Source organism: Elephantulus edwardii, unplaced genomic scaffold (assembly GCF_000299155.1).
Source record: "Elephantulus edwardii isolate Elephantulus edwardi_28Jun2011 unplaced genomic scaffold, EleEdw1.0 scaffold00216, whole genome shotgun sequence".
Classification (NCBI taxonomy): domain Eukaryota; kingdom Metazoa; phylum Chordata; class Mammalia; order Macroscelidea; family Macroscelididae; genus Elephantulus; species Elephantulus edwardii.
Window position 1 is genome coordinate 1363221 of NW_006399966.1, and position 20593 is coordinate 1383813.

At 40.4% G+C, this 20593-nt stretch overlaps 1 protein-coding gene across 1 annotated transcript; it reads right to left on the minus strand.

Annotated features, from left to right (window-relative positions):
• Nucleotides 1-542: 542 nt before the first annotated feature.
• EFCAB3 (EF-hand calcium binding domain 3) lies at nucleotides 543-18767 on the minus strand. Its single transcript, XM_006897802.1, has 9 exons — nucleotides 18688-18767; nucleotides 14873-14949; nucleotides 13226-13369; nucleotides 11233-11304; nucleotides 9428-9548; nucleotides 7513-7709; nucleotides 6982-7166; nucleotides 3791-3913; nucleotides 543-869 (listed from the first exon to the last, which is right to left on the minus strand). The coding sequence occupies exons 1-9, from the start codon at nucleotides 18759-18761 to the stop codon at nucleotides 543-545; spliced, it is 1320 nt and encodes a 439-aa protein (XP_006897864.1). The 5' UTR covers nucleotides 18762-18767.
• Nucleotides 18768-20593: the final 1826 nt, after the last annotated feature.

Below are 20593 nucleotides of genomic sequence, written 5' to 3' on the forward strand. Positions count from 1 at the left end.
CGCAGGTGAGTGGGGATCGAGCCTCTGTTTAATCAAGTCTCTTGTGAACGGCTGATATTACCAAAAAGTAGCCAAAAAGTCATTGCCATCCACTGCTTACCTGCAAACGATAAAAAAAAAAATATCTAATGCCACTTAGAGTCACCTTAGATGCCCGGCTGTTGCAACTGTCCCTAGCAGCTCAGAAGGGCAGCAATTGTAATCTTTTCTCCTTCCTTCTGAGACTTAGGCTGACTTGAGTCAGGTGGGGGCAGCAGAGTGTAGCTGGTTGCAAGGAAAATGACAATCCAGTATGTCCTCCTGTGCATTTATATAACTGGGGAAATTAGGGAAATGGCAATCCAGTATCTGTTCCATGCAATTCCAAAACACATTGTTATAAAGCAACACTGCTCTAGCATCTACTAAGTAGTAAAGAATTAAGAAAAACTATTTTTTTACTTAAATTTTTTACTCTCAGAATCCAAAAGATGTCAGTATTTCCATAATTTTGCTAACTATGAAAAAGTTCACGAGGAGCTGTTTAGAAATATGTAGACGTTTCATTGTCGAGACCCTTTGGGACCTTTCCGTTTTCTTTTTCTTCCTGTGTCTGAATCACATTCACTGGTATCTGAAGAGGAAGATAATCTGGCACTGTGGGTGGGGTATCTGTTCATGCAGGCATCGAATAACTTCAAGTCCTTCGGGGAAAGTAATTCTTGGTACACATTCCAGGACCAGGTATAAGTAGAAAAGGTGTCATAAAAGGACTCATTTTTAGTTTCTATCCCAATCAAATCCCCCCGGATCTTCCGCCACAGGTTTAGCATCTCTTTTTGATGTTCAAGGGCGACTCCCAATTTATAGACATCCGTAGCTCTCTTCACCTGAAGTGAGAAAGAAGTTTCCTGTAGTTATAAGATCTTTTATTTGTGAATTGGAATTACAGATATCCCAAACATTATGATCCTATGTTACTTGAAAGCCATTGAGTTTGTATATGCTTATTCTACCTCTTTTTATTATTATTATTTTGTGTTTGTGTGTACTGTCAAATCAGATCTGACTGGTACAGGAGGAGATTGTCCCCCCTTCTCCGGCAGACCATCTGGTAGATTTGAACCACGCACCTCTGGGATTGCAGTGCACCTTCTTGCCACTAGGCCACCAGAGCTCCCTTATTCCACCTCTTGATGATAAATTAAGATGGAAAAGCCACTGCCACTGCCATCTGCTGCTTGGGAGCTGTGAACTACAAGCTGATGGACAATAAAAAGGTACTACTTGGGAATAATGAGACCAAATTTTTTAAATAATATTACAAATATAATAAAGTAATGAGAAACTGTGGAGAAAGGCTCTGGACATAACAGGAGAGCCAAAGAGGTCACCCAACACATCTGAGAGCAAGGAGGGAGAACTGTCCGAGAGAAGAAGCTGAAGTGAGTACATTGCTAAGGATTTGATAAAATTGGAGGGGGAATAGGTGTCAAAGGGAATATGCTGTCCAGATTGAGGGGACAGCATAAACAAAGCCTTGCAGGTAATAAACCCCCTGGATTGTATAGAGGGGACAGGTGTTTTGAAATTGTTGGACTGTGAAATGAGGTGTAATGGTGGAGGAGGCGGACAAGCCATTGCCTGCTGTAATTCCTTGGACTCAACCTTGTAAATCTGTAGTCTCTGTGAGGTTGGGGAGAATCCTTTCTTTAGTAAAAAGCATGCTGAAATGAGTCACTAACCTTTCAGTCCTATGGAGCAAAAATGGAGTTATTAAGCCCTGCTACTAGTCAAAGGGAAAGAATTGATTTAAACAACTTATTTTCAAATAGAAGCATTAATGTTTTTATCTTATTTATTTTTTAAATTGAATGAAAGTTCATAAATTATATTGTTTTTTTCCACTCATTTTATAACATTAACTAAAATTGAATAATGAGCTCTGGTGATTTAGTGGTAAGGAGTTGACCTGCCAAGCAAAAGGCATGTGGTTCAAACACACCAACTTCTCCATGAAAGAAAGATGAGCAGGTCTCCCACCATGCGATTTGCTGCCTCTGAAAACCCACCATAGGGTCAGCTATCAGTCAGTTCCAACTTGAAAGTGCATCATATAACAAAGCAAATAAATTTATTAATTAACCACAGTCTTATAGGCATTCATTTTTTAAAAAGGACCGTGACATGGTTGAATCTTGTTGGAATTTTTAGCAGCTGTGAGTGGTTGGAGGGGAGCAGCTACAGAGATGGGGGTGCCAGATTAGAGGTTGTTGTCCAGGCAAGACCTCATGAAACCTCAAGAAAGGTGGTGTTAATAGGAATAGAGATGAGGGGACAGATCCGAGAAGTCTTTAGAAGAATAGGTATGGCCACATTTGGTGATTTAAAAAAACTGTGAAAAATAAAGAAAAAGTTCAAGTTAAGGATGGGCTTGGAAGATGGTAGTTAGGAGGATAGGAAAGGAATGAAGTTCATCTGTTGTCAGTGAGATAAGTAAAATGTACAGCAGAGAAGTTCAGGTCAGCAACAAATCTAAAAGGAATCAGTATACAGGATGCAGTGGAAATAAGGACAGTAGAGTAAGATAGTCCAAGAATGCTCATTTTAGCGGTTCCTTCACCTAAGCCAAAATCTCTAGTGTTCTGCTTACCAGGGTTACAGCCAGTGCCTCAGGGCTGGAAAGCATTGACCATAATTCATCTCAATTTGCTTTAGTTTCAATATGTGTCATGATGAGACAAGAGATTGGGAATCTGTGCCTCTGTTCTATAGCATGGGGTGCTTACCATCTGTAGTTCCATTATGTCAGTGTGTTACCTAGGTTGCCTGTTTTCATTCTCCATGCCTTCAACTCAGTTCACACCCACTGAGGACAGGAACTGCATATGTTCTTTGTGATACTCTCTAATCCCAGAATTTTGTTATTATGAGCTAAACATTTACAGAACTGAATAAATGAGTGTATATAATGAGAATACTGGTAGCATAAGTCTAGAAAACTGGAAACCATCAATTTGTAATGTACAGGTATTCAAGAAAGAGAAGATAAAGGCAAAGACTCAGAGTGACAAGAACCAAAGATTCAGTAACAAAGTCCAAGGAAGTAGAAAGTATTAGAGAAAAGATGTTCACTAGTGTCATGTTTAGAAGAGAGGTAAAAAAGGAATATATCCCAGTTTGTCTCTGTTGGATACAAAATTGCTAAGAAATCAGGGCACAAGAGTCAAAGGGCATCATAGAGCTGTGGTTAAGTTTGTAATCTGAAGTTAAGATGCTTATGTTGATGATGCTGGCTCTGTTTATTAATTGTCATTTTTAGGCAAGTCAATTTAATCTCTCTGTTGTTAGCTGTAAAATGACAAAGAAGGTTAACAGTGTCTACTTCAAAGGCTGCTGTGATGATGAAATGAATTAATATCTGCAGAGAATTTGGCATCCTACCGCGTACTCAGGAAGCATACTTAAGCCATTATTATTCTTGTAGTTGGCATAATGAAGTTGCTTTCATTACTCACTCAGGTTGCTGCTGTATAACCTTAACCAGTTGCTATTTTCAGCATGGAACAAATGGATGTCCCAGAAATGATGCTGGGCTACATCGGTAATCAGCAGAATGCAATCTAACACTTAACATTTGAACTAATTTGATGGTAGAACGAGAAGATGTCATTATAATGGACAAAAATGCAAAATTATTTTACTTTAATGATACAGCAGGAAAGAGTTATCTTGGTTGATGATGTAGTATTGCTATGGAAACTGTTTTTGTCAATGCTTTCTGGGAAGACATTCAACAATAAATACTCACATGGGGTTTAATAGCTGCTGCATCCATCACTGTCCAAGTTGGCTTTCTTTTGAACATTTGGTCAATGGCAAAGATTTCACTTGGGTATCTTGAGGCAGAGTCCAAAGGCTTTATATTTGTTGCCTTTATGCATATTTTAAGAAAAGGGTTAGTGATATGCTTTAGTTTGGATTATACAATAGAGATCTAACAAACATAAGTAGATTTCATTATCAAAGGATTTGTGTATGATTTATAAAGTTGTCACTAAATAATTTTGGGGCATTCCTCTTCTATATATGGTCCTCATGGTACCAGCAGCCAGAAAATCAAAAGATGAATTGCATTGGGAAAATCTGTTGTCAGGGACCTCTCCAGAGTACTGGAGAGCAGTGATATTAGTCTAGAGATTAAGGTGCACCTGATGCAGGCCATGGTCTTTGCAATCACTTGCTATACATCAGAAAGCTGAACAATGACTAGAGATGATAGAAGGAGAATTGATGCCTTTGAGCTGTGGTGCTGGAGAAGACTATTGAATATACCATGGACTGCTAGGAGAACAAACAGTTTGTCCTGAAGAGGGTGAAATCAGGCTGCTCCTTGGAAGCAAAGATTCTGAAGGTTTGTCTGACATACTTTGGGTGTGTTATGTGAAGGGATCAGACCTTGGAGAGGGACATCATTCTTGGAAGGTGGAGGAACATCACAAGAGAGGAAGACCTTCAATGAATTAGATTGACTCAGTGACTGGGGTAACAGAGCTAGGTGTATTAGAGACAGTGGGGTTGGCTTAGAATAGAGCAGGGTTCTGAGCTGTTGTATGTAGGGTCGCTAAGATTTGCACAAAACTCAATGGCTCATAAGAACAACAACTCATATAAAAGAAGTATAAACCAGAAGGTGTTGGATGGATATTTACTTGGTCCTCGGTCACTGGCCCAATAGGTTGAGGGAGGCCAATTATAGCTATTATAGCTTACTGTACTTGTCCCCAAACGTACGGAAACATATGGAAAAGCAGTGGAACTAGGTCTTGAGAGTCTTTTTGTTGCTATTGTTCTTATATGTTTTCACTTCCAATCTCAAGTCTAACAGAGTATTTTTCAGTAAGTTTAACTGTTAATTAATGAAATTAAATTTTCACAGTTTAATGAAAATGGCTATGGATTCTGGTTTGAAATATAATGACTGAAGATATTTGTTATGAAAACCATGGCTATTATTTCTATCAAACTTGAATATTTAAATGAGTTGATGTAACTCAAGGTGGATCATGGACCTAGGACTAAAACCAAGGACTATAAACTTCATTACAGAAAAGCTAAGAACAACACTAGAAGTCCTAATCCCCAACATAAACAGTTTTCCCAGTATCCTGGAAAACATACAACCAGGAGAAGATAACGTAGATGAATGGGATCTTCTAAGACTCAAATCCCTATGCACATCCAAAAACTTCTCCAACAGGGTAAAAAGGGAAGCCACTGACTGGGAAAAAGTATTCGGTAATAACATATCAGATAAGGGACTTATATCCAGAATTTATGAAATACTTGAGCACCACAACAAGATAAAGGTAAATAATCCAATAGAAAAATGGGCACAGGATATGAACAGGCACTTCACTGAAGACTACATTCAGATGGCTAACAAGCACATGAAGAAATACTCAAAATCCCTAGCCCTAAGAGAGATGCAAATTAAAACAACTATGAGATATCATCTCACCCCAGTCAAAATAGCAAAATTTAACAGAACAGCAAGCAACAAATGCTGGCGAGGTTATGGAGAAACTGGAACCCTGATTCACTGTTGGTGGGAGTGTAAAATGGTGCAACCCCTGTGGAAAGCAGTATGGCGCTTTCTCAAAAAGTTGCAAATAGAGATACCATTTGACCCAGCAATACCACTACTGGGAATATACCCTGAAGAGACCATAGCTGACATCCAAGCAGATATATGCACACCCATGTTTATTGCAGCTTTGTTCACAATAGCAAGGAGTTGGAAACAACCTAAGTGCCCATCAACAAACGAATGGCTAGAGAAGCTGTGGTATATTCGCACAATGGAATACTATGCTGCATTGAAAAACAAGGAACTCATGCAATATTATTCAAAATGGTTGACTCTGGAGAAAATTATGCTGAGTGAAATATCCCAGTCACAAAAGGACAAATATTACATGATGCCACTGTTGTAGAATGGGACTAACCTTGGGGTTGGGGAGAGACTGAGTAAGAAGGGTTCAATAATGTATACTGCACTGAAACAGAGGAGGGAGAAAACGGTTTAAAAGAGATATGTGACTAGGTATTTCTGTCATCACAGGAGTCTACAGCGATGGCTACATGGTGGAGGGGACCTGGGGGAGGGTTTGTAAAACAATGAAAGAATCTTTTCTTTTACTTTTCCATAATTTTTGACTCATGTACTTATAACTTGTTAGTCAAATTGGAGTCTTCTAGGTTGCAACACCCCCATGATACATCTTCAGGATATGAACATGTACGGCTAAGCACAATTAATAACAGTGCATCTAAATTCCAAAATCAATCTCCATAATAGTCCATGTGTTTCCTACTGCCAAAGGGGCCCTTTAGAGTAGTGAGAGAAGACCTTCACCCTGAAACCCACAGCATCCCTTTTCAGCAGGAAGTAGCTAAGAGAATACACCATCCCCTTTTCCTTATGAATCAGGGTGAAGTCTCTCTCAGGGAGGAGTGATAGGGAATGGCAAAGGACACACTGACAAAGGAGATTAATCAGAACTGACTTTGACAAGTACTGTGGCAATTGGACAATTAAAACAGACATTCGGATGGCGGGGGAAGAAGAACAAACTGGGGAGGAGGATAGAGAGAATGGTGCAGCAATGAAGGAATAAAAACCCAAAATCCCTGTAAATGTTCATTAAAACTAATAAAATTTAATAACAATAAAAAAAATAAATGAGTTGATGTTACATAATTCAAGTCCTTGGGTCTAGTCCTTGGAGAAGGCCATCATGCTTGGCAAGATGGCGGGTCAGTGAAAGAGAGGAAGACTGAATAAGCTGTGACACAGTGACTGCATCAGTCCACTTAGCTGTATCAGAGGTGATAAGGATGGTACAGAATAGGACAAGGTTCAGAACTGCTGTTCACAGGGCCACTATGAGTTGTTGACTCGATGGCACATAATAATAACAGCAGCCACCTAAAGCTCACCTGTGCTTTCCAGTCTCTTTTATGGAAGAAATAATTATCAAAGAAATCCAGAGGCTCCCTTCTTCTTAGTATTTCTAATTTTTCTATATCTTTGAATGGTCTTCCCATCACCATTCCATCCACATTGGGAAACAATGGAAAGATGGGAATTTTTGAATATGGGCTTTCTGAAGGAGGACTGGATCCTGAAAAAAAAAAAGTAAAAACAGTAACAAATTGACAGCCTATCTGTACATGGGATGCCTGTTTTGTTCTTTGTTTATTCTTCCTTTCAGTGGCCATTTGTTCTGTCACTTTCCACTCCCCATGTCCTGCTCTCACTCTTCCCACCTACCATAGACTTGGGGCTTCATCCAACTATCTGAGAACTTAGGTAATAGATTTACTTGCTTTCAGATTATATCTTTGTGACAAAGCAGTCACTTAGAATAGGTATTTCTTAGGGTACTTGGTTGCTGAAATTATTTCTATACCTACTTATATACAACCAAACCCTTTGAAAACAATTGTGAAAAGATAAGTAACTCTTACGCTTGACCTCTTCAAGAAATCTGAGTAAATCCTTTTCTTGTGTTACTGCAGCTCGGGCGGCATTGGCAAAGGAAGCTGTCGGGCTTGAGCTTGGAGGCATGAATAAGTCTGGCTTAAATGGCCTTTTCCCATAATCCAAAGCATAGGGATTCCACATCAGTCTTGCAGTGGTTTCAGGGGATTTTATATTGAAATAGCTAAAAAAAAAAAAAAGTAATCCAGAAAAGAAAATCATCTACTAAAGAATTGTCATATGCTACATTCGTTTATTTTAAATTTAATTGGTATATTAATCCAGTAATATTTATTGTCTCTTTTTATGATATTTATAGAATACTCACTGAAACTTTCCACAGGTTATTTGGCTTTTTTCTCTTTTGGTGCTGTGACTTGGATTTGAACCAGTACTTGGCTATTTTTGTATTCTAGCTTCTCTTTTCTTCCCTAAACCCTCTTAGTCTTGTCTAGAAAAATTTCCACAGATTTTAATTCCCCAAAAAAAACCTTCACGTGTACCAGCTTTATATGAACCTTAACCATGCCTATTGTTTACTGTTTACAACAATATTGCTATTATATTGTGTTGTGTTAAAACATGTAAAAATAATTTATTTAAAAGAAATACTCATTGCAAAGTATTTGGAGACTATAGAAGATCAGAAAGGAGAAAATCTTACTAGTCTCCATCCTGTGTAGAGTAAATCACCATTGGCCGCCTTTTGGTAGGCAGGGGCCTGTGCGCTCATGTATCAACAGATCTGGGACATGTGTTCCTGTGTATTTTAAGTTATAAATTCTTTTTTTTTCTTAATGATTTTTTAATGCAACATATATTTTTTTAATAGCATATTCTTTCCATTTCATTTCCCCCCCTGTAGTTATAAATTCTTTTACAGATTCATTCATTGCCATCCGGTTGGAAGTCACTCTTAATTGACTACAGCAGGTTTTCAGAGGCTGTAAATTGCACGGGAGGATGCTGCCCGTCTTTCTCTCAAAGAACAGGTAGTAGATTTGAACTGCTTATCTTTAGGTTGCCAGCTGAATATCTTACCCATTTAGGCCACCAAAGTTCTCCTATAGCGGGCTATATATGATAAACTCCAAAGCCTTGCTATTGAACCAGGACCAAAACATTGGTTTTCTTTTCTTTTTTCCTAATCCTCAAGGCCTTTTATTGGGCAGACTGGGATGGGGAAGAGGGGCGGTGCCTCGGAGGTGTTGGGTTGCTTGTTGGTGAACCTTAGCTTGTGCTGGTGATGCAGAACCCAGAGGGACAGTGGCAACTTGATCATGGAGTCATGGAACTGCTTCACTGTGGGCAGGCAGCACTTGCTGGCAGTGATCTCCATCTTCATGATCTGGATGGACTGGGCCCAGGCATGATGCCGAGTGCCCATTTAGTGGGGTTCAGGGCCCGGCACTCCTGGTACATGTTGTGGGTCCCACTGCTGGAGTACCGCAGCCAGATGCCAAAGTTCTTCACACCAAGGGAGACTTCTCGAACACCTGCCCACAGTCTCCCCAGAAGACTTCTTCATCTTTGTCAGCTGTGACACAAAGTATCAGAAGCCTGGTTGGGGGGCGAAGCTTCCCATGCAGGAGAGTGATAGTGTTCAACACTTGGGGGCGGGCAGGCAGCGTCCCACCATCTGTACTCACAAAGTGTCCCTGAGGCCTTCATAGCGCTCTCTTGGCACTCGCTGCGACCCTCAGATGGCAACACTGGTTTTTCTGAGGCAGTAAATTGTATGGGAGTCAACTGCTCATCTTTCCCCAGCGTTGCTGCTGATGGATTGGAACTGTTAGGAAGGGGTGGTCTCTGGGTTAACAGCACAGTTTCCTACAGACCAAGGCACCAGCATTCCCCTCAATATACAATAAAGCAGTTTCCCTCCTTCTCCTGGACTCTTACTTCACTATTTCTGTTACTGCTTTCCGGGGTAGGGCTGAAGTCTCTACAAGCTTTGATATGATATCAAATAACAGGTCACCCGGGCTTCTAGCTACATCTCCAGAGTTCTCCATTTCTGGAAATACCAAGGAAACAAGATTTCAAAATGCATTCTAAATAAACTATCCAAAAAAGTAACAAGCTGTCTTTATTGAGTATTATAACATTAATACCAAGGGAAGGATTAAAGAAGAATAATAAAACATTCAGAATCTGCTCTACTTGGTAGAAAAGTCATATTTATATACTGATTAGACAAAATGAGCACAGAATATAAAAATTACTCCTAGTTCAATGACTTCAAAATAAGCATAGTAATACTCTGTAATATGAACACGCCTTATGTGTTAAGGACTACTGTCTTGTTCTTTTAGGTAAAGAGCTATTGATAAAAATGTGTCAGCTCCTACTGGCCCATGCTCCCTCCCCACCCTTCTCCCGTTCACTCTCAAGTCCTCCTACTAGGCTAGCTCTCACCTCACTCTGTCACTTCTGGGAGTCACTGAGATGCCTCTTGCAGTGTATCTGATTATTGTTTCTCACCTCTTATCTCCTCCCCGTGTCACCAATGAGGGATGGACTGTAAGATCCCAAGTCACCAACTCTGGAATCACTAGAGTCTGCAGTCTCAGATGACTCCCTGGTCCCTGAAGTCAGCAGTCCTAGCCCTTGACTACCCCAAAACAGGGTTTCTCCCTTTCTGAGGGCATCTAAGGGCCAGAGTGAACAAGATGGGTCCTCTGGTTTCCCTTGTAGCCTATACACTATAGAATACTTATTTATTAATTTTATAAAAATGTTTTAAAAAGATCTCACATTTGGAGACACACCCTCACTACTCTAGTGGTGCTTACAGATAGTGAATCTTTGCCCCAAAGACACGTTGTATAGTATGAATGTCTGTGGTTTCGGTACTTTGGTGTTTAGATGTCTTTATCTTAGAAAATGTCATAGGATAGTAGTGAGATTTTTCATTTCTTTTTTTTTTTTTTATTTTCTCTGTGTGTGTACCGTCAAATTGGATCTGACTGGTATAGGAGGAGATGGCCCCTCCTTCTCCGGCAGAGCATCTGGTGGATTTGAACCACATATCTTTGGGACTGCAGTGCAGTTTCTTGCCACTAGGCCACCAGAGCTCGCTAGTAGTGAGATTTTTAAAAGGCAGTCTATCACTATAGCACTAATGGTATACAAGTAAACCATTGTAATAAAGAGAGTCGATACTTCAGATACACCTGAACATCAGGTATAACTGCATGTGAGGGCATGTCCTTTAAGCCCAGTAGATGCTCCAGCTCTGACACTGAAGATAGAGGCTTCATCAGAGTGAAAAGAGTATTTTTCAGGACCAATGAACTATCTACGTTCCAAATCTGCATGAGAGGGAGCATTTTTCTTTTCCTAAAAGAGATTTGTTTCCTTTGTAAAAGGAATACCTCCCAAAGTAATGCATACACGTAGAAAAAAACCTCAAACACTATAAAAAGATAAGATTTTTCTAGGCTATTCATTCCCTAAGAGAGGATAACGAGCTGCAAGCAGCCTGAGGCAACACCACTTCCTAATGGATGCATTTAAGTGAAAATTCTGAAACTGTATCAATTTACTCAGCAAATTTCTTTTTGCAGAAATAATTCAGAAACAAATTACTTCCCGGGCTACTCTTCCATGATTTGTCTCCTTATTGGAGGCCTACATTAACAGTGCTTATAGAGAAGTGAATGGAAATTATTCACCTCCATCTACTCAGTAGAATCTCTACTCACCCACATCCTTGAGGAAGTGATTCTTATCTGTGAGCACCTTTATAAAATCGGAGAAGTTCACCTTCCCATCTCCTGCAACAAAAGTCTAAGTAAGGCTCAAAATAAGGATAAAATATATTTTTTAACAAAATATATTTTAATGATCAAATTTATTGTTGTTGTGTACTGACCCATAGATGACCTTTAAGCAGGTTTTCAGAGGCAGTAAACTGCATGAAACAAGACTGCCCTTCTTTATCCCTCAGAGAAGCTGGTGGATTTGAACTGCATGCTTTTGAATAGCAGTGCAACTCTTTACCACCATAAAACTACTAGAGCTCCCTCCAATATGTTAAATACAAAATTAGAACACCCTGGGTCACTTCACACTTAAAACTGTGGTATCCTACAGCTGGAGGTTTGCTCAGGGAATCATTAGGCTTCTTGAAGTGGACTTGGTGCTGCGACACTGGTCACTCACAGCCAACAGAGGTGATGATGTGGTGTAACTGTCAAGTCCGAGCACTTTCAGCCACTGCATCCTGTCTGTCTATCCCTCCTGTCCTGGAGACTTGCCGTTTTTGAAGGAATATGTTATGATTCTCTCCTTTCCCACTGGATAGATACCTCGCCACCATTCCTACTGCAACATCTCCAAACTATACTTCATTTGTGCTAAAATGAAAGGCCATGAATGCTAATAGAGAAGTGAATGTGTGTGTATGTGTGTGCTGATGACAGAATAGAAAGATTAGGCAGTTGGCAGGAACAGGTGACACTTCAACATTGATTCACTTGTGGAACTCTTGCTGACCAAAGGTGACACCAGTAGATGTGGGGAGAAGTAAGAGAAGATAATATGCTGGTTCTGTACCCCACATGGCACACCAGTTTGAGCAACTTGATCACGAGGTCAGTATACTCATATAACATTATTTATATGCTTTAAAAACACAAAGGTGCTGTGGCATTCAGAAGTCCATTGCCATCAAGTTGATTCTGACTCAATGTGACTCCTCTGTCTTAGGGTAGAATGGTTTCATGAGGTTTCCAAGGTTGTAAACCTTTAAAGAATCAGACTGCTTCATTTTTTTACTGTTGAGTGGCTGATGAGTTCAAATTACTGCCTTTTTTAGCTAGCACTTAAGCACTGTACCACCAAGACTCTCCAAACTGTAATATCCTCACCTCCACTGAGTTAATTTAGTTAATTTAGTAACCTTCCATGAGGTGTTTGAGACTGTAAATCTTAGCAGGAGGATGCTGCCCATGTTTCTCATGCAGAGTGACTGCTGGGTTCAAGTTGCCAACTTTTTGGTTTATGGTGAAACACACTTTGCATTATGCCACCAGAGTTTCTTGGCAAAGAATAACTGCAGTTCATTACTCATATTTATAAGTCACTAACAGAAAACATAGGGAAAGGTCTGTTGTCAGGGATCTCTCTAGAGTACTGAAGAGCAATGCTGTCAATCTGGAGACTAAAGTGTGCCTGATCTAGGGCATAGTCTTTTCAATTACTTGCTATGCATCAGAAAGCTGGACAATGACTAGGGATGATAAAAGGAGAATTGATGCCTTTGAGCTGTGGTGCTGGAGAAGGGTACTGCATATACCATGGACTGCTGGGAGAACAAACAGGTTCATCCTGAAGAGGGTGAAATCAGGGTGCTCCTTGGAGTCAAGGATTCTGAAGCTCCATCTGACATACTTTGGGCATGTTGCAAGGAGGGATCAGTCCTTGGAGAAGGACATCATGCTTTGGAGGGTGGAGGGACAGCACAGGAGGGGAAGGCCCTCGATGAGATGGATTGACGCAGTGACTGGGGTAACAGAGCTATGTGTGTTAGACATTGAGGTTGGTACAGGATAAAGAAGGGCTGAGAGCTGTTGTACCTATGTACATACGCTATGAGTCACCGGTGACTTGACAGCATATAACAACAATAAAAACAACAGAAAAACAATGTATAAAAAATAATGTATAAAATAATGAGAAACAAAAAGTACTCACGATCAATGTCAGCACATTTCAATTCATTATAGACCTCATGCCTGGTTAGACTCATTCCCAACTTAGCTAAGGTGCACATCATTCCATGTAAATCAATACAACCAGTTTTATCCTTATTAAAAAAGTTATAGGCCATTTGGAAGGCTGGGGAGAGTAAATTAAATGAGCAATTAGTCAAGATGGTCATTCAAGAAGAATACACATACCCATGGCACTGGGACACACAAGACTGTTGATTAGAGATAAAATTCTGGGAAAGGGCTGAGAGGAAAAATGAGATCTTATAGACATGTCCTGTAAAAGTCAGTATCCTCCCATGGGATGTGAAGTGGGGTAAACGAAATGGTGGAAATATACATGCAGTAGGCAGAATCATCTCTGAAGACATCTACACTTCAACCCCTGGAACTTGGACATATGCTTATTTCCACAGTAAAAGGAGTCTGTGGATTGTATAATTAAAACATTGATTGAATGCCAAAGTACACTGTTTCAACAAAAATGTATGCTGTGAGCACATACTTACATATGCCAAGAAATTTAGAAGACAGCTAACTGGTCAACTGGCTGAAGGAACTAATGTATATGCCCCCTTTTTTAAAAGTAACCCAACATAATGTGGGAATTATCAAACGACATTATTAGTATCCACATGCAATTAAAATGTTGCTGAATATAATTTGAAAACTGGGTGCAGCAGTGCATTCACAGGGAACTGTCAGAAATTCAAGCTGGATTCAGAAGAGGACATGGATTGAAAGCTTGAGGTTCAGCTACGAGTTGGTTCCAATTTGATGGCACACAGCAACGATAACAATATGCACTGCCAGAGAAGAAACACATCTATGTTAGAATAAGTATAGTGAGACTCAGGTCGTTGCTGTCAAATTGGAACTGACTCAAAGCTGAGCCTCCAGTGGGTTTGCGGGGATAAGACTGCACATATTTCTCTTGCAGAGCAGCTGGTGGATTCAAACCCAGACTGAGGTGGCCTGAAAGCAGCACAATCCTCAATGAACTGTGCCACCAGAGCCCTCTTGAACGTACCTTCGAAGTGAGAATGGTGAGATTTTTGTCTCATGTACTTTGGACATGTTAGCAGGAGGGACTAGTCTCTGTACACAGCATTGAGCTTAATAGAGGGGGGGGGAAGTGAGAAACAGTGATTTGGAAAAGGAGCAGTGATTTGGACAGAATATGAGAAAAAGATACTTTTAAAAAAATTAATAAATAAAAAAAGGTGTTTCTAAAATTAGTAAATGAGGAAATAAGCTTATAAGATTGTTGTTGTTGATTGCCTTCGAGTTGAACATGACTCACGGCCACCCTGTGAACAAAAGGCCTGAAGGCCCCCTACAATTATAAACATTTATCAAAGTTCATGGGGTTTCTGGAGGCAAGTTATTTGGAAAGTGGATGCCACTCTTGCTTTAAAACAGAATAATATATTACACTCATGTGTTAACATTTCTACTTATGGGTGAAGAATCCTATAGCGATTATGCTACCTGCCCTAAATTATGTCCAAGTTTGTTTAACATACTTCCTTGATAAAAGGTAATCTTCAGAATAACCCAGAGCATTTTGAAGGGCCAGAAAGGAGGCAAGAGCTAAACAAGTAGCTGTTTGGGGGATGAGTTTCATTACCTTCCATTTGTGAAGCATTTAACTTCTTTGCTTTGTAATGTGTTTGGTTTTGGAGAAATCCTGGTGATTCTCTGTCCCTTAGAGAGACAGAAAAAGAGTCAACACATAGATGAAATGAACAAATAGTAGTCACTTTTGGCTGTCTACAAGGACTACAAGCATCACACACATACTAAGACAAATTATCAAAGGCTCCTGTTAATGCTGCACACCTATAGCTATGGGACAAACAGTGAGAAAGTGCTGGCTACCTAGTCAGTCTCATCTTTGTAGGTCAAGCTTACTCACTTTAAAAAAAAATAAAACAAACCAAGTAATATGATTTTTATCATTTTACAAAAGAGGTTCAGAGGGATTAAATAATCTATGGAGGACCTAGGATTCAAACCAAGGTTTGTCTGACTCCAAAAGATGAGTCTACAAGTCTTCTATAACTCCTATTGTTAGAAATATGTTATTCCAAATTTCTAAATAGCATAGATAAAAGTGTGGTGACTGCCCTTAAAGAGAAATCTTTGCTTAATATTTGAAAATATATATTGCTGAATTGTATTTCTACCAGCATAAGAGAGAGGAAGTAGGGAAGGGAAGCCAGGGAGTAGGGAGAAAAGGAGGGAAGAAGAGAGGGAGGGAGGAAATGCAGAGGATGGAAGAGAGGGAGAGAGAGGGGAAGGAGGAAGAGGGGAGAGAGAGGGGAAGGAGGAAGAGGGGAGAGAGAGGGGAAGGAGGAAGAGGGGAGAGAGAGGGGAAGGAAGAAGAGAGGAGAAAGGGAAAGGAGGAAGAGGGGAGAGAGAAAGGGGAAGGAGGAAGAGGGGAGAGAGAGGGGAAGGAGGAAGAGAGGAGAGAGGGAAAGGAGGAAGAGGGGAGAGAGAAAGGGGAAGGAGGAAGAGAGGAGAGAGGGAAAGGAGGAAGAGGGGAGAGGGGAAGGAGGAAGAGAGGAGAGAGGGAAAGGAGGAAGAGGGGAGAGAGAAAGGGGAAGGAGGAAGAGGGGAGAGAGAGGGGAAGGAGAGAGGAGGGAAGGAGGAAGAGGGGAGAGAGGGGAAGGAGGTAGAGAGAGAGGGGAAAGAGGGGGAGAGAGAGGGGAAGGAAAAAGAGGGGAGAGAGAGAGGAAGGAGGAAGAGAGGAGAGAGGGAGAGGAGGGAGAGAGGGAGAGGAGGAAGAGGGGAGAGAGAAAGGGGAAGGAGGAAGAGAGGGAGAGAGAGGGGAAGGAGGGAGAGGGGAAAGAGGAAGAGGGGGAGAGGGGAAGGAGGAAGAGGGGGGAGAGAGAGAGGAAGAAGGAAGAGAAGAGAGAGGGGAAGGAGGAACAGAGAGGGAGAGAGAGAGGGGAAGGAGGGAGAGGGGAGAGGGGAAGGAGGAAGAGGGGGGAGAGAGAGAGGAAGAAGGAAGAGAAGAGAGAGGGGAAGGAGGAACAGAGAGGGAGAGAGAGAGGGGAAGGAGGGAGAGGGGAGAGGGGAAGGAGGAAGAGGGGGGAGAGGGCAGAAGGAGGAAGAGAGGGAGAGAGATGGGAAGGAGCTCTTGGGAAGTGTGAGTGAACTTTTATTTTCTCAAGAAAAGAAAATCTGGAAAAAAGAGGAAAATACTAATATTTCAGGGACATCTTATATAGATTTGCAGTCATTTATTCGTTCTTTTTGCTGAAGTAATTTATAAGGTGTTAGTTTTCTGGTTTGGAATAAGCCTGCCCAGTAGACCTGCATCCCAGGCTTTCTGGGCTGTGACCTTTGGAAAGCAGATCACCAGCCTGTGCTCCAAGGCCCCACGCGCTCCCAGCTGTTCCATTACTAGGAGCACACCTAACTGTGACATACAAGTAAACATATAAAATGTGTTTTCTTATAATAAAAAAAATGTAAAAACAAACTTATCAAATAATAATAAAATTTTAAATTTATCCTCTAAAAAAATTCAATTTGATTCTAGAAGTTTTAAGGACTATACCTCCGCTTAGTTATTGTGATTTTGCAGGGAAGCATTAAAAAACTGAAAGAAATACTAAGCACTATTTTGAAAAATAAAAACATTCAAGGTAATTAATTTAGTATCTTCTAAATTGTGCCTAGAAGATTCAAACTAATTTTCCAAAAGGGATCTGGAAAGAAAGCTGACAAGCCCACTAAATTCACTGTTCTCAACTTTTTCAACGTATAACTTTGATCTGATTAATTTTATTTTCTCAGCTTTTACTAACATGCATTTCTTTCTTTTGATATTTCCTTTTAATCAAAGATTTGACATTATGAAGACTAAAATTTTTTCTTTACTCTGATTGGTTATTTTTACATTTGTTTTTTTTCCCTTAAATATAAACAAATTTCTTAGGCATGACGTGAAAAAAATGCAGTAGATGAGAAATATGAAGCTTTGAGGAAAGCAGAAGGCCTGGTAGGATAAAGCCCTCACCATGTCCATTAGAAGAATAATATTTATGGCCTTATGCTAGATCATACAAGGGAAAACTTTTTTTTTTGTACATTATTTCTAAGGATTAAGAACCTTAGACTTTGGCAAACAGCAAATGCTGGCAAAGTTGTGGAGAGATTAGAACTCTTATTCACTGTTGGTGGGAATGTAAAATAGTACAACTGCTATGGAAGGCGGGCTGGTCCATTCTCAAAAAGTTGGAAATAGAAATACCATTTGACCCAGCAATTCCGCTACTGGGAATATACTACCCTAAAGAAGCCAGAGCCACAACTCAAACAGATGTATACACACTCATGTTTATTGCTGCATTATCCGCAATAGCAAAGAGATGGAAGCAACCCATGTGCCCATCAACAAATGAATGGATAGAAAAAACAGCAGTGAAAACCAATGAAATAGTAAAACATTACACAACATGAAGGAGTATTGGGAACATTATGTTACGTCACAAAAAAATACAAATACTGCATAACACCACAGTTTTAAATAGGACAGACATGGGGAACATTGGGAAAGGAATGAGGATAGAGTGGATACATAATGAACACTGCATTAGAAGAGATGAGAGGAAGAACAGTCCAAAAGGACTGTATATATGAGAACAATCTGGAACAAGCGATGCATTGTGGGGTGGACTAGGGGAGGGGGAGGTGAGTGTGGAGAAAATATGCAACAATGGAAAAGAAACCCATCACCTCAGACTTGGAACAAATCCAGTTCAGTCTTTCCGTTAATGTAGAATTTCCGGCTCTATGTGCTATCTAGTCCTGTCTTTACTACTTTCAGTAACAAGGAATTCATTACTTCTGACAACTTGTAAAATGCCTACAAGGATATACTGGCAGTTATGATTACGTGTAATAATAATAAAGGATAACTTTTAAGGCAGGGAAAGTGAACAATAGAATAAAAGCTGCTAGAAGGGTATCTTGCCCTCTTTGTTCTAAAAAGTCTGTAATACCTTTTCTTATCAAGGGCATAGTCAAGGACGCTGGGAAAATGCTCTCAAAGTGACAAAGAAACTAGCTAATTGTGGGAGAAGTGAGTTTTCTAATCTGATAAACTATAGATCAGAGTCTCACTTCAGTTATCAAGGGTGGTTTACTGGAGACTGATAAAAAGCTATGGTTATACCACTGGCAAACCTCCCTTTTCAGTATTAAGTCATTATTTTAGGATATTCATTACCTGAATATTGAGTTAGTCATGGCCACGTTACATAAGTTCATCTGTCTGGTCATATATGAGCCATAGACCATTTTCTTTACCTTGGTTTGTTTAAGGGTTTAGGTATCTGTGTGATCTAAATGTATTCTCTTTTAAACAGACATCATCATTCTAGTAATTCATTATCTTATCATGTCTGTTGCCTTAATACATTCATTTCCTACCTCTTGCCATAGGAGATGGGGACTTTTGTCAGAGGATTCAGCTTAATTTTTGATTTAATGTCAGAAGCTGCCATGAGACCAGTGACACTGTCTGTAATTCAGAAGATACAAGTTAAGTATTAAATAAGAGCACATAAACTCAACTCACAGATTAATTTCTCCATGATCTTTTTGCACCTTACTCAGCACAAATTTTTCTGGGGTTTCAAGTTCAAGGTCTTTAGGAGTGATAGTTAAGACAGAGCTCTGCACGGAGTTTGAACACCATATAGAAAGAATTCTTTTATCATTCTCAAATTTCCAACTAAAATTTATTGAAATTGCTCCCCTTTAGATAATACCACTCTGATTCTATAAAAAGTTATGAAAAATGTTACAGCATTTCGAAATTATTTACTTACTTGCTTATACTTTGCGCACCTGCCTGGCAGTAAGTAGATCTGTCAGGATCTCTGTCCTGTCAGTTCTTAAAAAGTATGGGCGTGGATACAATCCTATTTCACTTCTTAGGTCCCACCTGAATGGATTCTTTGACTGCTATGGCCTTCTTAGCCCTTTCTTTCTACTTCTGTATGGGGTTTAAATAGCAGATATTATGAAAGATCTCTAGAGGCCTAGTTGCTAAGGAGCTGCATTACTGACCCAAAATCAGGTGGTTCAAATCCACCACCCACGGGCAATCTCCTCCCATGCAGTTCACAGCCTCTGAAAACCTGCTGGAGGGTCAGCCATGTCTACAGTAATGAGAGACTGAGAAAGAGAGTGAGCAATGAGTGAGTCCTGGTGGTACAGTGATTAACCACTCAAGTGCTAACCAAGGGGTGCTGAGTGGAACTGACAAGCCACCCCCAGGAGAAATGATGCGGCCGTCTGCTGCTGTCAAGATTTATAGCCCTGGAAGCTCGGCAGGGCAATTCTGCCCTGTTCCGTAGGGTAGCTCTGAATCAGAATGGACTTGATGGTAGTGGGTTTTGCTTTTTTGGTTTGGGAGGGACCCATAACTATGTTGGTAGGGTTTTCCTTTGGGGACATAAGCCTGCAGCCTGCAGATTTTGGATTCATCAGCCAGCGGAGGCCTACAGCCTACTGCCTGACCTTCAGATTTGGGACTCATCAGACCCTGCACGCACCTGGCCTGTCACCTGGCTCATATTTTGGGACTTTTCAGGCCCTTCAATTGCATGAACCATTTCTCTGAAGAAAATCTCTCCCCTCCATCCCTGCCACTTTTTCTGCTCCTTTAGAGAACAAAGGCTAAAATAACTTATCTCTCAAAAACTGACTAGGTATTAGGTGGCTCACTGACAAATAAATTGGGCTGTTGGTTAGAAATAATAGATACTACTGTGAATAAAAGACTGAATGTTTGGTTTGAATTTGCTAAATTTCCCCCTCAAATCCTGAAAAGGAGCTTTTCTTCACAACTTAACTTCAAGTCCTTGAAATATGGAATGAACTACAGAGCCAGGATCTCTGGGGAGCCTCCACAACTTAGGCACTTGGAGGGTACTGTCCAACCACTCACATGGCTCAAAAAGCCCCTTCTTCTTAAAAAACCTTCACTCTCTCACAGATGAGAAACTTTAAAAAAGAACTCAGCATGGAATCCCAAAAAAATCCTGGTATTTGCCTGCTGTAAACTCTGCTACATACCACTGGCTGGTGGTCAGATCAAGAATCTAATAAAGGGTTTATTCCATCACACAACTGTGACCTCATTCACTCACTGCTCCTACTCAGGCAACCAGGAGAGAAAGAACCACATTCTTTTCAGTCCTACTTCAACTTTGTTTTAAAAGTGGTTCGTTCAGCACCCTGAAGCTAAGGGCGGGTATGAAACACAGAATCAGAATATCTTCACACTGTTGGGACTGGAGAGAAACAAAGATCTAAAAAAATTCTGTTT